At 43.7% G+C, this 17,451-nt stretch overlaps 1 protein-coding gene across 10 annotated transcripts in view; it reads right to left on the reverse strand.

Annotated features, from left to right (window-relative positions):
- Positions 1-17,451, reverse strand: part of LOC129813725 (adhesion G protein-coupled receptor L2-like) — a 138,227-nt gene that overhangs the window by 106,162 nt on the left and 14,614 nt on the right. For all 10 annotated transcript variants that reach the window (XM_055866181.1, XM_055866179.1, XM_055866180.1 and 7 more), the window contains exon 2: positions 5,661-5,874. In XM_055866181.1, coding sequence (XP_055722156.1) covers positions 5,661-5,736 — 76 coding nt within the window. In that variant the 5' untranslated portion in view covers positions 5,737-5,874. The remainder of the gene's footprint in view (positions 1-5,660; positions 5,875-17,451) is intronic.

The following is a 17,451-nucleotide window of genomic DNA, read 5'->3' on the forward strand; positions in this document are numbered from 1 at the left end:
TGTGACATTGCCATTACCTTCAATCGTCTTATTCTCAAGTCTCAACGCTGTTTAGCGAATATATAAAGACAACCTACGTGTTGTTACAGGCATACTCTGATCGTTTGATTTCACTTAAAAGCCTTATGTTTCCCCTCTGGATTAAATGCATTACTTTGTCATGACATCTGTAAGCCCTAGGAAGAAGTGACTTGTGAAAACCGACTCCAAGAGTTTACATTCAGTTCAACTGAAACTCCTCTACTGTAGGGAACAATATTAGTTGACCACCTCCATTATTTGAGTTGGGTTGTTTGAGTCTGAGGAACTTCCGTTGACTCTAACTGTAGATCTCACGTCTGGAGTGGAAAAAGTGAGGCAGGGATCTGGTCCCGTGTGTTAATATCCACCTGAGACGGTGAGGCTGTGAAGTGAGCTGGGTTGTGTTGCTGCCAGCAAACAAGATTTAGGGGCATGCTAAGCAAATTAAATCAAGCTGTCAGGCGCCTTACCTCCGACCCTATTAGATTGAGTGTCTGTTCATCATCGGGGCATATAACAGGGAGGTTTACAATCACATCTAAATACACAATAAAAGCAGACTAGGCTTCTCCTCTCCCAAAGGCCTGCGCTCTTAAATCCTAGTTGTACATACGGACAGCTGGGAACATTCTTGTTGCTGCTTTTGATTTACCAAAGACCCAGGAAGACCCAAGAAATCACTCCTGCTCTTAACTTAGTGTTACCCTATTAAGGGTGATATTCTTGAATGAAATACAGATCCTATTCGATGTAGCTTCGTCTCATTTTAATTCTATGTTTTGGTGAAATAGTAGCTAGGTTTCCCCGGACTCTGTCGTTTGAATCTTTGGTTATTATTAAAATGGCAAATTCTTATTAATGAAAAATTCTAAAGAGGTTACATTTCATAAATAGCCACATTTCATAAATATGAACATGGTGAGAAAGCATTGTGAGGTAAAGGATTGTTATCTACTGTATGATGTTGTCAATATTGACTGAATTATAAATGATGACTGTAGTTTAATAAACATATTAAGAATGTGATGGTTAAGAGTGTCTCTCAGCGACACCCCCATGCCTCCCCAATGCCTCTGTCACGGCCAGATGAAAAGTCCAAACAATAACACCAGACTTCCATTTGGGCCAGAATGCACCATGAGAAAACGATAAATCAGAAGGCGTTCTGTGTGGATGTTCACAACACTGAGAACGCAGTCTCATCAGTCATCTGTGAATCTAACAGGGCTCGACTGATAATTCATGATAGCCCTGTCATAGACCCGTACCGTTCAGATATGAATTATAAAAACACCAAACCAAGCATATCAGTCAGATGACAGACTGGACGTTTATAGCTGGAGGCCAGTGTGGAGAAACGAGACACGATGCTTTCTCTCCATTCATTCTGCTGACGACTGGAAATACCAGTGTGACACATGGGAGACCATTCCATCAATACACAGCCAAGCTTACTTATGGCTTGTGACCAATCATTTTGGTGAGTTGGGACTTATAGTTGACCTTAATAACCATCTGGATTGAATAAAATTACTAGAGTATGGGAGTTGATAGAATAATATCATCACTTTCAGGCAAGATCTGCTATTGAAAGCAATAGTCTAATGCATGGGACATTGCAAATGATGTGCAAATAGTTTAAGTTAGAGATACTTCAGGATTTTGGCAATGAGGCCCTTTATTTACTTCCCCGGAGTCAGATGAACTCGTGGATACCATTTTTATGTCTCTGTGTGAAGTTTGAAGGAAGTTGCTAACTAGCACAATTGCTAGCAGATAGCATAGACTTCCAGTCATTGCATGAACGCTAGTTAGCATTGGCTCACGAAACCACCTCTAACTTCCTTCATACTGGACGCAGAGGCGGTACCCACGAGTTCATCTGACTCTGGGGAAGTAGATAAAGGGCCTCAATGCCAAAATCCCGAAGTATCCCTTTAAGAGTGACTACATTTTGGCCATTTTCACTGACTGAAAAAGTTGGTATATAATTCAAACTATGAATAAGTGTCAGATGAGTAAACCATGTCAAAAATAATTAGACGACTGTCTGCTTTAGTCCTCAGAAACCTTTCTTAAAGGCTGGTATTTAAATAGACAAAATATTGACACCTTTCGTCTAGAGCATTTTAATATGCTTGACAAGTACACATAACAACCTGGTGTAGAAACAACATCTGAAATGTATCGCCTGCAACATCCAAACACTTGTTGGGAACAAAGCAAAACAGTGTTTCCTAAGTTATACTTGATCTCCGTCTGCACAGAGAGATGACACAGATAAAGAAGATGAATTACTTCATCTGATTCATCTTCCTGTTTTATACATGTTTGGATGTTTCGGTTGAGGGACCTCTTCTACTCCTGGAATTAACAACACAACATGGTCTACAACATTTCTACACAAAATAAACCGCAGGATATAATCCCCCCAAATCTCGGCTTCTTTTCTTTTGAAGTTCATTATAACTACCATTGTGAGAGGAAGTTGGCATGCAGGAGCATGTGCGCCCTGGCTGCTTGTCTTGCTCTGAATCTAGTTGTCAACTTCTATCTTCATATCTACAGGCTGGGCGGTCTAAAACCACCCTTGACTAACATGATACCCTCCCAGTTTGCTGCTCCGGGAATGATATGCACTACATGACCAAAAACGATGTGGACACCTGCTCGTCGAACATCTCATTCCAAAATCATGGGCATTAATATGGAGTTGGTCCCACCTTCGCTTCTATAACAGCCTCCACTTTTCTGGGAAGGCTTTCCACTAGATTTTGGAACATTGCTGCATAGACTTTCTTCCATTCAGCTACAAGAGCATTGTGAAGTCGGGCATTAATGTTGGGTGATTAGGCCTGGCTCGCAGTCAGGTTTCCAATTCATCCCAAAGGTGTTCGATTGGGTTGAGGTCAGGGCTCTGTGCAGGCCAGTCAAGTTCTTCCAAACTGATCTCAGCAAACCACTTCTGTATGGACCTCTCTTTGCGCACAGGGGCATCGTCATGCTGAAACAGGAAAGGGCCTTCCCCAAAATGTTGCCACAAAGTCAGAGGCACAGAATCGTCTAGAATGTCACTGTATGCTGTAGCGTTAAGATTTCCCTTCACTGGAACTAAGAGGCCGAGCCCGAACCACAAAAAAAAGTCCCAGACACCTATTTCTCCTCCACCAAACTTTACAGTTGTCACTATGCATTGGGGCATGTAGCGTTCTCCTGGCATCTGCCAAACCAAGATTTGTCCATCAGACTGCCAATTCATGAAGCGCGATTCATCACTCCAGAGAACGAGTTTCCACTACTCCAGAGTCCAATGGCGGCGAGCTTCACACCACTCCAGCCAACGTTTGGCATTGCGCATGGTGATCTTTGGCTTGAGTGCAGCTGCTCGGCCATGGAAACCCATTTCATGAAGCTCCCGCCAAACAGCTGTTGTGGTGACGTTGCTTCCAGAGGCAGTCTGGAACTCGGTAGTGAGCGTTGCAACCAAGGACAGACCATTTTTAAGCACTGTGCGCTTAAGCACTCGGCATCCTGTTCTGTGAGCTTGTGTGGCCTACCACTTTGCAGCTGAGCTGCTGTTGCTCCTAGACATTTTCACTTCACAATAACAGCACTTACAGTTGACCGGGGCAGCTCTAGCAGGTCAGAAATTTGCCAAACTGATGGTGCCACGTTGAAAGTCACAGAGCTCTTCAGTAAGGCAATTCTACTGCCAATGTTTGTCTATGGAAGATTGCATGTCTGTGTGCTTGATTTTACACACCGGTCAGCAACGGGTGTGACTGAAATAGCCGAATCCACTAATTTGAAGGGGTGTCCATATACTTTTTATATACAGTAGTGTACTTAGTCAGTATATAGCCAGACCAGATAACTTGAAAAAGCAGTGCAAATACAGAACGGAAAACACATTAATAAAATATTTTTAAAATAATTGTGGATAAATAGAGGGAAACAGAGATCCATTTTAATATAAATATCATATGCGCTGAACCATCATTTTCGATGATCTGATTATCTCTGCATCCAATTATATCCCTATTATGCTAATACGAATGGGACCGCCATTCATAATATATTTTCTCCCTTAACACTAAAACATCATTTTTATTCATAACTACTTGCAATATTAAGGTCCAAAATTTGTTGGGTGGTTTTAAGAAGACCCACCAAATAGCATTTTTTGCAAAAGTTAATCAACACCGATGGAATGAGGAGACAGTGTTTGTGCTGACTCCATTTCTCTTGTAACAAAAACCCAGCATGAGCATTCAATAACCCAGAGACGAGAGAGAGAAAAATCTTTTTCTGCTCAAGTATGTCATTAAGGATTTTCCAAGCAAGAGGAATGTTCATGGGTGTACATGATCACATCATGATACTAGGAAGTCATTATTAAGAGGGGGGCCTTTTTGTGGGACGGACAATCATGGAAATGAGGTTCATGATTCAAAATGTCATACACACACGGGGGGTGGGGGGGTGTAATGGTGAGTGGCATGTGGATGGATCTGACATTGGCGTTCGCTCTGAAAACAGACACATTCCTTCTTTGATGAATGGGCAAATATGTATTCATAGGCCTGAGAGCCCACGCCTTTGTCAAGTGAAAGCCCACGCCTTTGTCAAGTGAAACCCCACACCTTGACTTTCTTTCTGCATACCAAAGCAGGAACTCCTCCCCCAAAAAGAGAATCACCAGGACCGTTCAGTACAGACCATCTCCAAGCTCAAATCAGAGGCCCATTCTTCAAACGTTTCTGGGAGGTACTTTTTTCATTTCTTTCTGGGAAAAAGACCCTGTGACTTATTTCATATGGTCTACAATTGCTATAAATCTACAAAGTGAGTGTATCTCTTTCTGAATGTTACGCCTGGCTCGACTGTTCCATATCCATCTCTTTTTAGTTAATCACCTCACAGTCAGATTTAAATATAAAGCCAAAAGACAAGTGAAATCTATGCAAGTGTGAAATAAAAACATGAGAAAAGAGAGAAATGTAATTTAAAAGAAACCCCGAGTTGATATTCTTTGACGTTTGGCTGTAATCAATGTTTGGCACGCTAGCATGTGACTTGAGTACAATGAGAGTGAAACAGAGCAGACATGTAATGATTTCCATTAAGCAGACATACTAACCAACCGACATCAATGCCTCTGATGGGTATAAGAGAGGGAGTAGTTTGGTGACAGAACTTGTAATTACAGCCAAACGTACTAATCTAAAGTAAGACAATGAAATGAAACTAAAAAACTAATGAGATGGCTTTGGGTAGCATAAAGAAAATCAAACACTGGTAGTTCCTTCCAAGTCTTCTGTTTGGCAAAATGCCAGCTCCTTCAATTGAAGGTTCAAGATGCAGGTACTTAACAGAATCAGCCAATCAATATTAAAAAAACAAGCTCTTCTGAAGCACAAAGGCCTGGGTGCACTGCACTCAAATATTCAGCTATAAAACACAGTTCCAGTGCTATTGTGAACTTTTAAAGAGAAAACAAATCTTGAAGTGAATTCACTATATAACAACTCTTCGATCCCATTAGAAGACGGAAAAATGAGCGAAATCAACACTTTCATGAACCACATTCGAAAAATACATAGTATTCGACACAGGCGCAGACACACGTCAGGACTTACCTTCTGAACAATGGAGATGAATAAGGGTGAGCAGTAGACCATGGAGAACTAGACACCTCCATGCTGCAGGAGCCATCGTTGCTGAGTACTGAAGCCGCTCCAGATGCCTGCTAGCAAACGACTGTGGCTTTAGGATATAGAATAGAAAAAGAGGAGTCTGGGAGTAGTCAGCGATCCGTGGTACTAGGAGAAGCCTCTCCAGTCATCTTGTCATCTGAAAATACAGAGAGAGGAAGAGCAGGGTGAGGAGGAGGAAAACTGTGTACTACTGCTACAAGTCGAAACGTCGTCAACATCACAAAGGCTATGTCATCACAGCTGCCATCTTTAAAGATGGGATTGAAAAGATTGAGAGATACATTAACAGAAATATTAAAACAGTGCAAATGGTGAATAATCATGGTGAGACATAAGTATACTGAAAATGTGTGATAACTGTAAGTCTCTTTGGATATATTGGGTCTGCCAAAACAAACACAAAAATACATCAAACCAGTGAGATATTCAGCAGGCAAAAGGATGGGTATGACAAAATAAGTGTACAAAACAATAAGAACACCTGCTCTTTCACAGACATAGACTGACCAGGTGAATCCCGGTGAAAGCTATGACCCCTTATTGATGGCACTTGTTAAATCTACCTCAAATCAGTGTAGATGAAGGGGAGGAGACAGGTTAAACAAGGATTTTTAAGCCTTGAGAGAATTAAGACATGGGTTATGCATGTGTGCCATTCAGAGGGTAAACGGACAAGAAAATATGTAAGTGCCTTTGAACTGGGTATGGTAGTAGGTGCCAGGCACAACGGCTTGTGTCAAGAACTGCAACGCTGCTGCTTTTTTGACACTCAACTGTTTCACGTGTATCAAGAATGGTCCACCACTCAAAGGACATCCAGCCAACTTTACACAACTGTAGGACGCATTGGAGTCAACATGGGCCAGCATCCCTGGGGAACGACACCTTGTAGAGTCCATGCTCCGACAAATTGAACCTGTTCTGAGGGCTCAATATTAGGAAGGTGTTCCTAGGGCTGTGGCGGTCACGAAATTTGGCCAGCCGGTGATTGTCAAGCAAATAACTGTCAGTCTCAATGTAATTGACCGTTAATTAACATAAACACATTTAGCATCTCTTGGCTTCCACACAGCCTACAAGCCATTTAAAAAATTATAATAACTCCATGTAATATAGCCTACACCTTCACAACAAATTTATTATTTATTTTAGACAGGTCTAAAGAAGCATGATATGAAGAAAATGTACTCTATTTCAGAAGAAAAGAATAGCATACTCTGAGTTGTCCTTATGTTAGGTCCTGATCTGGCTATGCCAAATGGCTATGGGCTACACTAGTTAATTTAGCAGACAAGATTTGCTTATAATTCCACTGCATTCTTTTATATTTTATAGTATGAAGAATACAATTGAACAAAGCTTTATAAAATATAAATATTTTCTCCAAATGATGAGGGAGTTTTCTGTGTTCTGTGTTGAGCGGTTAACAAAGAAATAGGTTCTCCTACAGTGGGGCAAAAAAAGTATTTAGTCAGCCACCAATTGTGCAAGTTCTCCCACTTAAAAAGATGAGAGAGGCCTGTCATTTTCATCATAGGTACACTTCAACTATGACAGACAAAATGAGAAAAAAAATCCAGAAAAATCACATTGTAGGATTTTTTATTAATTTATTTGCAAATTATGGTGATGATTTGAAAAAAGTTGCTTGAAAGGCATGAGCTCTGCTTTGTTTTTTTGCACCGGCTGTACACACTTCAATAGTCTCTCTATATAATTCACAATGATATGCTAATATTGTCACCCATCAGACTATTCTTGATTCAATCTTGTCTTTACATAAACTAAATAAAATGTGACATTTGTTATGATTTAGAATGGACCATTATCATGCACCTGTATCGAAACAGGTGCAGCAGGAAAAGAATACGTAACCTATGCACTTAAATAGCGAATGGAGGACGCTTTTCCAGTGTTTAATTTTCATGCAGTCAGGAAGGCTATACTCCTGTGGTAAAGATAAGCAATGTGCTTAATATTAGGAAAGTTGAGAAATAAATATAGTAGGCTTAGCCTATAGAAAGCTGATAGGATCCTCCTCTTTTTAGTAGTGGCCATCACTCTGTTTTCTCACGCAATTGCAGAGCCTATAGAAATGTTGCGCAACATGAGCTCATGGGTTCTCATGAAGCGATGGATTTGATTTCAAATACATTTGCATTGATGTCAGAGTGATTAGAGGGATAATAGAGTGGTGAGTACCAGGCAGTTAAAAATGTCGGTAGGCTACTAATGACCATCAGCAGCATCAGAACTTGGAGAAGACTAATTACCGTGACGAAACGGTCATATGGAATTTGACTGTCTTCATAACTCATGACCGCCGGTGTGGCGGTAATACAGTCACAGCAACAGCCCTAGGTGTTCCTAATGTTTGGTATACTCAGTGTACTCAGTCTATCAAGTCTGAATATGTGTTTATTTTTCACTTCTGACAGGAAATACTCTTGGGTAAAGGAGAGCATGATGGAGCACTCATCCCTGGGCTACAGGCTACATGTTTACACTGACTGCCTTCACACCGCATTCCTCCCTCAACTCACTACTACCCCCTTCCCTCCCTCCCCAGAGTTCTACTGCCTTATCCCCACAGGAGAGGACCCTGTTGCTCAGGCAACGCGCTCACACAGACTCACACAGCAAACCATTAGAGACACAGCTCCTTTGTGAGGTACTTTTGTCTGCTTCCTCCTTATCTTGAGGGCAGCCACAAACTAGCGGGAAGAAGGCAGCCACAAACAGTCCACACGGCTTTGTCTGCCTCAGCTCAGGTTAGGCTCCACTCCCTAAAATGCCCTCAATGCACCAGAAGGAGAGACTTGTTAGAACACAAGTCAAATACTCCGGATCGATGACATGTCAAATATACACGTTAGTACACACACAGACACACACATTGACCTGCACATAAACAAAACAAGCAAGAAGACATCCATCTAGTACAGATGACTTAACCTAAGCCATGATGTACCTATCTACACTATATATACAAAATTATGTGAACACCCCTTCAAATTCGTGAATCCGGCTATTTCAGCCACACCCGTTGCTGACAGGTGTATAAAATCGAGCACACAGCCATGCAATCTCCATCCACAAACATTGGCAGTAGAATGGCTTTGCTGAAGAGCTCAGTGACACCATCATAGGATGCCACCTTCCCAACAAGTCAGTTCGTCAAATGTATGCCCTGCTAGAGCTGCCCCGGTCAACTGTAAGTGCTGTTATTGTGAAGTGGGAACGTCTAGGGGCAACAACGACTCAGCTGCAAAGTGGTAGGCCAAACAAGCTAAAAATCATCTGTCCCAGTTCCAAACTGCCTCTGAAAGCATCATCAGCACAACAACTGTTCGGCGGGAGCTTCATGAAATGGGTTTCCATCGCCGAGCAACCGCACACATGCCTAAGATCACCATGCGGAATGCCAAGCGCCGGCTGGAGTTGTGTAAAGCTCATCGCCATTGGACTCTGGAGCAGTGGAAGCACGTTCTCTGGAGTGATGAATCATGCTTCACCATCAGGCAGTCAGACGGATTAATCTAGGTTTGGCGGATGCCAGGAGAACGCTACCTACCCCAATGCATAGTGCCAAATTTTCAGTTTGGTGGAGGAGGAATAATGGTCTGGGGCTGTTTTTTATGGTTTGTTCTATTCTTCTTAGTTCTAGTGAAGGGAAATCTTAAAGCTACAGCATAAAATTACATTCTAGACTATTCTGTGCTTCAAACTTTGTGGCAACAGTTTGGGGGTCCATACAGAAGTGGTTTGTTGAGATCAGTGTGGAATAACTTGACTGGCCTGCACAGAGCCCTGACCTCAACCCCATCGAACACCTTTGGGATGAATTGGAAAGCCGACTGCGAGCCAGGCCTAATCGCCCAACATCAGTGCTCGACCTCACTAATAGTCTTGAGGCTGAATGGAAGCAAGTCCCCGCAGCAATGTTCCAACATCTAGTGGAAAGCCTTTCCAGAAGAGTAGAGGCTGTTATAGCAGCAGAAGGGACCAACTCCAACTTTGGAATGAGATGTTCGACGAGCAGGTGTCCACATACTTTTGGTCATATAGTGTATGTTTAACATCCAAAATGTGACCATGTCCATATAAACACCATGTCACCATCCACACAGTACACTGCATTTCACACTTTAAAGAGTGGAGGACACCAAAAGAGGATAATTCGCTTTTCTGTGTGTACGCCTCCTCTCCAGAGCCACTCGTCAACTTCCCTGATTATTTTATAATGAACCTAAATTTGAGCAGCGGAGCACTCTGCTCTGATCGCTCTCTGGGCCCCACTAATGCCCAGCTAAGATATTTCTGGGAACGTGAAGGCACACAAGCACAAAACATTGTTTTGGGAGCTTCTATCTGCATTGGCTTACGGAGTCATAAGTTAAATCTCCATATTAGATTCATTCTTTAAAATGGCTCTATAGGTGGCTGGAGACTCCTGTTTAAAACAGGCTAACTGAATGCAACTGCAGGTCCTCACGGAGCAGAGTGCACAGTCTACACCCAAAGGTAATTTATCTTGCTTTGAGGTCAAATTTACCACTAACTGTTATACTGTGTGGCGCCAAGCTAACACACACAAGGTATGATAATTTATCAGTTAGAAGTTAGGTGGTGCATTCAGACTCAGATTGAAAGAGAATCATTTGATTGTATTTATCGGGAAATGACTTATCTAGCCGCAGTAGACCACTAGATCAGACAAGAGCATAGCAGAGCAGCGGTAAAGCGCTACTTCGTCTCACAGCGGCCCAAAACAGAGTGACCCTTGCTAACAATCCCTGATTCCCAGGTGTCTGAGGGCTGTGAGGCCTGGCCTGTCACCCTGGTTTTCCATTCAAATCCCCCCCCAGGCCACACTCTAGCGTTACACACATTCATCTTCACCAAATATGAGTCGTGGGGGCAGGGGTGGGAGGGAGTGAGCCTGTAATGCCCTGCCCCATACCCCCTACCCACTAACCTCTCTGCCCTGCTCGGCTGGCTCAGCCGCTGATCCCCACCAGACACCAGGGGGCGAGGGGCCTGGGGTTCCTTTCTCCTCCTCAGTACTACCCAGAGCCACCCGCACCGTCGCCCCGCTGAGTAACATGTTCCCTTTCTCCTTTAAGCTGGCAGAGGAGCCGGCCGCTGCGCTCATCTCACCCCTCATCCCCCCCATCCCTAAACAGCCGTTTTGTTTGCGGGGGTTTCTGGACTGGATTTGGTCAGACTTGAGATAAAAGGATTAGCCGATTAACATGAAGACGCTTTTCACGAGTTCTGACAGACGTATCATCATTTTACATCAGAGAAGGGGAGATTGTGGTGGGTGGTGGGGCGGAGGCCTCCTCTAGCAGAAAATAGGTAAGTGAGGCATAGTTAACCCATCAGAGACTGTGTGTTTGTAGAGAAATTCTCTACAGCACAGCTCCTCAGGACAGCAAGAAACTCCAGAGATTGGGACTAAACTAAATCATCTTCAAAAAGATGATTCTGAAAATTGGCTTTAAAATTTGAATGGTGTCAGCAATTTTATATTGTAATCTTTTGAGCTTAACGACATGAATTGGGTTATTCAGAGTACTATATAGAAAATAGTATAGAAAACAGAACAAGGTTGTCAATAACTATTTTTCTATCATTTTTATTATTAGATGGACCCTTATAGTCTTAAACTCTCAAATTATTCAGGTTACTCAACCAGGAAGGAATATTCAAAATCGGGCTCCAATACCACCATCGCCATGGCAGCGGCTATAGTAATAATAGTGTACAGAACAAAGTTATGACTTACTGTCACCAGCTACATTAAATCTTATGGCTTGACGGGTTAATAATCCTGAAATCTTCTAGAATCATTTCAAGTTATTAACTCATCATCTGTACTTTAAGTGCTAAACTTTCCCTTATAAGGAACAATGGATATGAATCTTCCCTCTCCCTGCTTTCACTCTTTCTATTAACAGTATATCATCCCAGACACCAAGAATCCCTCACAGGGGATGAGAAATGACATGTAAACATCTGGAACATCTGTTTCTGTTTCTCCACACATAGACAGAGAGAAAAGCCAGGAGACAAACGTATCATCAGTCCGGAGGATTGAAAAAAACACCACATTGCAAACACATTTTTCATATTTCAGAGGAATGACAGAAAAAATAAACAAACATTTAAAAGTGGAAGGCAAGCAATTAAAATAATATTAGAATAAATGGATGGAAAGAAACAGGCCACATGTCCTAACATGAAATACGAGGCTAATTGGTGCAGCAGCAGGCTGAAGGAATGTAAAGAGACAAAGCTTGTGGCTGCCTCTCTCAAGCTGGAGAGGCGACCGGAGAAAGAATAGACTAGAGAGAGAGAATGGGAGTCCAGGCTTTTGTAAGAAGGGAGGAACTGAATGGATGGGAGAGAGAGAGACAGGAGAGGGAGAGAAGAATGGGAAGGGAGGAGAAAGAAAGGGGTGGGAGGGTCACTGGGAAGGATTGACAGCTTGTGAGTATGGCTTGACCTGCTGGGTTCACCCTCCAGTATTTTCAACAGGCTTAACGAAGGACTAAATAAAGCCCCAGGAATGTTAATTTATTTTCAATTGTCAGTGCCAGGGACGCAGAGAGAAATAAAGAGTGCATATATACATATCAAGTGAGATTGGGACACAACTAGAGCAAGTAAGTAGTCCTGGACTGGTGTAAGCTCAACGCTCCAAGTTGAAATAAAGATGTGGGCCTAGCTGTGTGTTTTGTCTGTGTTCCAGTCTGAACCTCGCAGGCATAATGCTTTAGTTCTTCAGCCCTCTCTGACTAACTCATTTGGGGAATGGTTCACCCCACCCACCTACCCCCACACATGGCCTACATTCGGAAAACAAAAAGACCAACACGTGAGGGGGAATATCAAACATGAGAAGATGGTAAGAGGGGAGCAGGGGGTCTGGGTGTAGTTGGAATCTACAGGAACTGAGAAAACAAGTCCCCCAGATCCATTGCACCCCAACACCTCAATGCTCCTCAGTAACATTTTGTCATGACAGACCCCGTCTGTCAGGGCTATCCTCTCCAACTCCTCTCTTAAGGGACATGATGTCACTTCCTTGGCTCTGTCAGTGGTGCAGACAGAGCACATGCCATGGCTGCCAGTGATGGAGACAGGCGCAAGTCAGGCATGGCAGTCAGGTGGGAGGAGGGTTCAGCACCGTGAAGCTGATAATATATTTTGGGATGGGGCATGAAGGAGGGAATGGGGCAAGCAAGAACCGGTAGCAAGCTGCATGGTATTCATAGGCTCAACGATGGTTGGTTGGTGCGTTTCAAGACTCTCTGCCAACAGAGATTGAAATTATAGATAGTGTCAACGGACACACACACACAGAAAGAGAGAGAGAGAGAGAGAGAATGTATTGTGAAATTGAGAGGACGAAGTGAGGTAGCCTTCAGAAGATCGACTACAAAAGAGAAAACAACTAGGTCTGTCATTGAGGTTAGCAGAAAGCGGAAGAATGGAAATGAATAGGCAGAAATAGGAGTGAGAAATTGATGCAAGAAAGGCAGAGAGAAGTATGAACTGTATTGAATGAGCAGAAACAAGTGTGGGAAGGGTTAAGTAAAAAGTCAGTCAACACTATCCTCATCATTTCAACCATCACTACTGTGTTTATATTATCCATCACAATTATAGTTCAGAACCGGTTTTGACATTACATTGTCTTATGTTATAGTGAAAATGTCCTGTTCAAAACATTCCCCATCTTTAGCCTATAGCTTCTCAACAAGACCGATTTATAAAAGGTTACCTGGGCTAATTGAACCCAAATGTATTCTGAGAAATCTGTGAATTTGAAGAAGAAAAACAACAATCAGAATCAAAAGAATCAGAATCAGTTTCAAATGAACCAATACACCCCTCTCTTTCCGAAGAAGACTCAGAATCAAACTTGGATGAATCAGAGTCAAAATAATCAGAAGGGGGAGAAGCTTTAAAATGTCAGTTTCATCAAGCAATACTACACCCTTCGCTCTCCCACTCCTCCCAGCTCAGTAACACTGCAGAGCTTGCAGTGAAATGAATAGGCTGACCTTTACACAGTGAGTTAAACAGTAAGGGTCAGTTAGAGAACAGCACCCAGCATCTCATCCTCTGACATGTCACACAGAGCTCCTCTTTTCAATCAGTCAGTCCTTCATATCTTCACACTGAAAGACACACTCCTCCTCTCCTCTATTCCTCCTCCACGTCTTGTTCTGGTTCTCTCTCACTCCACTACATGCTCTTTATCTAAACACACACACACACACACACACACACACACAGATGCAGGCATTAACGAACATGCACAAACACATGCATGCGGGCGCACGCACACGCACACACAGACACATACCCCCACCCTCAACCTCACCTACCCACCCTCGGCTCACTCAAACACTCAATAACATTTACAAGGGAAATTGTGGTTGGCTTGGCAACCTCACTCACACTCATATTCACAGCAAGTAAAAAATAAGCACCATAAAACGTTTGTGATCATTCCCTGAATGTTAAAATGTTAAAACAGGGTGGGAATCTTGGCTGAAGGACAGGAACAGCTAGATTCCCCTGCAGGTAATGTGGTAGGAACTTCACAACTACCAATGTGAAACATATTACATGCTGCTGTGGACATACATGCTCTGCAGCAGAACACCTGAGCCTCTTCCTCTCAATCTACACTCTCAGTGAGGCAGAATGTGATGTAAGAGAGGAGTGCAAATGTACACCGTTACAAATAGGAAGGAGGTCGCACAGACACACAAGGCTAGACAGACAACATCCACACACAAGGCTACAGACAACATCCACACACAAGGCTAGACAGACAACATCCACACACAAGGCTACAGACAACATCCACACACAAGGCTAGACAGAGAACATCCACACACAAGGCTACAGACAACATCCACACACAAGGCTAGACAGACAACATCCACACACAAGGCTAGACAGACAACATCCACACACAAGGCTAGACAGACAACATCCACACACAAGGCTAGACAGACAACATCCACACACAAGGCTAGACAGACAACATCCACACACAAGGCTAGACAGACAACATCCACACACAAGGCTAGACAGACAACATCCACACACAAGGCTAGACAGACAACATCCACACACAAGGCTAGACAGACAACATCCACACACAAGGCTAGACAGACAACATCCACACACAAGGCTAGACAGACAACATCCACACACAAGGCTAGACAGACAACATCCACACACAAGGCTAGACAGACAACATCCACACACAAGGCTAGACAGACAACATCCACACACAAGGCTAGACAGACAACATCCACACACAAGGCTAGACAGAGAACATCCACACACAAGGCTAGACAGAGAACATCCACACACAAGGCTAGACAGAGAACATCCACACACAAGGCTAGACAGAGAACATCCACACACAAGGCTAGACAGAGAACATCCACACACAAGGCTAGACAGAGAACATCCACACACAAGGCTAGACAGAGAACATCCACACACAAGGCTAGACAGAGAACATCCACACACAAGGCTAGACAGAGAACATCCACACACAAGGCTAGACAGAGAACATCCACACACAAGGCTAGACAGAGAACATCCACACACAAGGCTAGACAGAGAACATCCACACACAAGGCTAGACAGAGAACATCCACACACAAGGCTAGACAGACAACATCCACACACAAGGCTAGACAGAGAACATCCACACACAAGGCTAGACAGAGAACATCCACACACAAGGCTAGACAGAGAACATCCACACACAAGGCTAGACTGACAACATCCACACACAAGGCTAGACTGACAACATCCACACACACTCACAAATCGGTTCAACACAAGCACACACACACACACACACACACACACAAACCGGTTCAACACACGCACAATGTATGGTAAACACAATATGGCAAGCAAACAAAAGGAGTATGTTACTGCAAAACCTGCAAATCCATCTATTGAATACCAAGCAGTTTCACTGGAGCTAGCTAGTTGACTGGGGGAGGGGATAGTTAGAAGTACTGCATTTCATTGCCAACCCTGAACCCTTCTGGATAAAACATTTGCATTTCCTAGGGGGAAAAGAAACTGGTTTGACCCGTTTACCCTGTTGTCTGTTGGCTAATCATTTGCTTATCTCTTTCACCGAGATTCCTACAAGAGAGGGCTAGGTCATACTTAAACCAGACCTGTTTCTTATGGATATTTTGAACAGTAGGTTGAGGTTCAAACACACACACACACACTTTAACATTTAAATATTCTGACAGATGTAAAAAAAAAAAAAAAAAAGAAGCAGAACCAGTTCTCTGTCCTCCAATCAGACCACGGACAAAACCAAGAAATAAGAATCAAACAAACAGCCATTCTTCTCAATGCTTCAAACAAAGCAAGAGAGATACAGCGGCGTTTCCCTTATTCTGAAGCAGAGCCCTAGCCCAGTACTAGAGTAGAAGACTGAAGCAGAGCCCTAGCCCAGTACTAGAGTAGAAGACTGAAGCAGAGCCCTAGCCCAGTACTAGAGTAGAAGACTGAAGCAGAGCCCTAGCCCAGTACTGGAGTAGAAGACTGAAGCAGAGCCCTAGCCCAGTACTAGAGTAGAAGACTGAAGCAGAGCCCTAGCCCAGTACTGGAGTAGAAGACTGAAGCAGAGCCCTAGCCCAGTACTAGAGTAGAAGACTGAAGCAGAGCCCTAGCCCAGTACTGGAGTAGAAGACTGAAGCAGAGCCCTAGCCCAGTACTGGAGTAGAAGACTGAAGCAGAGCCCTAGCCCAGTACTAGAGTAGAAGACTGAAGCAGAGCCCTAGCCCAGTACTAGAGTAGAAGACTGAAGCAGAGCCCTAGCCCAGTACTAGAGTAGAAGACTGAAGCAGATCCCTAGCCCAGTACTGGAGTAGAAGACTGAAGCAGAGCCCTAGCCCAGTACTGGAGTAGAAGACTGAAGCAGAGCCCTAGCCCAGTACTGGAGTAGAAGACTGAAGCAGAGCCCTAGCCCAGTACTAGAGTAGAAGACTGAAGCAGAGCCCTAGCCCAGTACTGGAGTAGAAGACTGAAGCAGAGCCCTAGCCCAGTACTAGAGTAGAAGACTGAAGCAGAGCCCTAGCCCAGTACTGGAGTAGAAGACTGAAGCAGAGCCCTAGCCCAGTACTAGAGTAGAAGACTGAAGCAGAGCCCTAGCCCAGTACTAGAGTAGAAGACTGAAGCAGAGCCCTAGCCCAGTACTAGAGTAGAAGACTGAAGCAGAGCCCTAGCCCAGTACTAGAGTAGAAGACTGAAGCAGATCCCTAGCCCAGTACTGGAGTAGAAGACTGAAGCAGATCCCTAGCCCAGTACTGGAGTAGAAGACTGAAGCAGAGCCCTAGCCCAGTACTGGAGTAAGAGACTGAAGCGGAAGACGCCCTACCCTCTTTTCATTCTCAGGGCACCTCCTCAGGTTTCTCATTTTTTCTCCTCCTCCTTCTCCAGCATCATTAATTTGGGTGTTTGTGTAGTGTCCCGTAGTTACCTCTGAAGAGACCTGGACAGGTCAGCAGCGGCAGAAAGGCAGCTCAGAGAGTTAAAAGCCTGCCCTGTCCTACTCATAGGTACAAGGCCATCAATAATTCACCGTCATCGGGAAGCATTATCTAACAGCCTGATAAAATATTTAAAATGGTGGGTGACA

The sequence above is a fragment of the Salvelinus fontinalis genome, chromosome 17 (genome assembly GCF_029448725.1).
Source record: "Salvelinus fontinalis isolate EN_2023a chromosome 17, ASM2944872v1, whole genome shotgun sequence".
NCBI lineage: Eukaryota > Metazoa > Chordata > Actinopteri > Salmoniformes > Salmonidae > Salvelinus > Salvelinus fontinalis.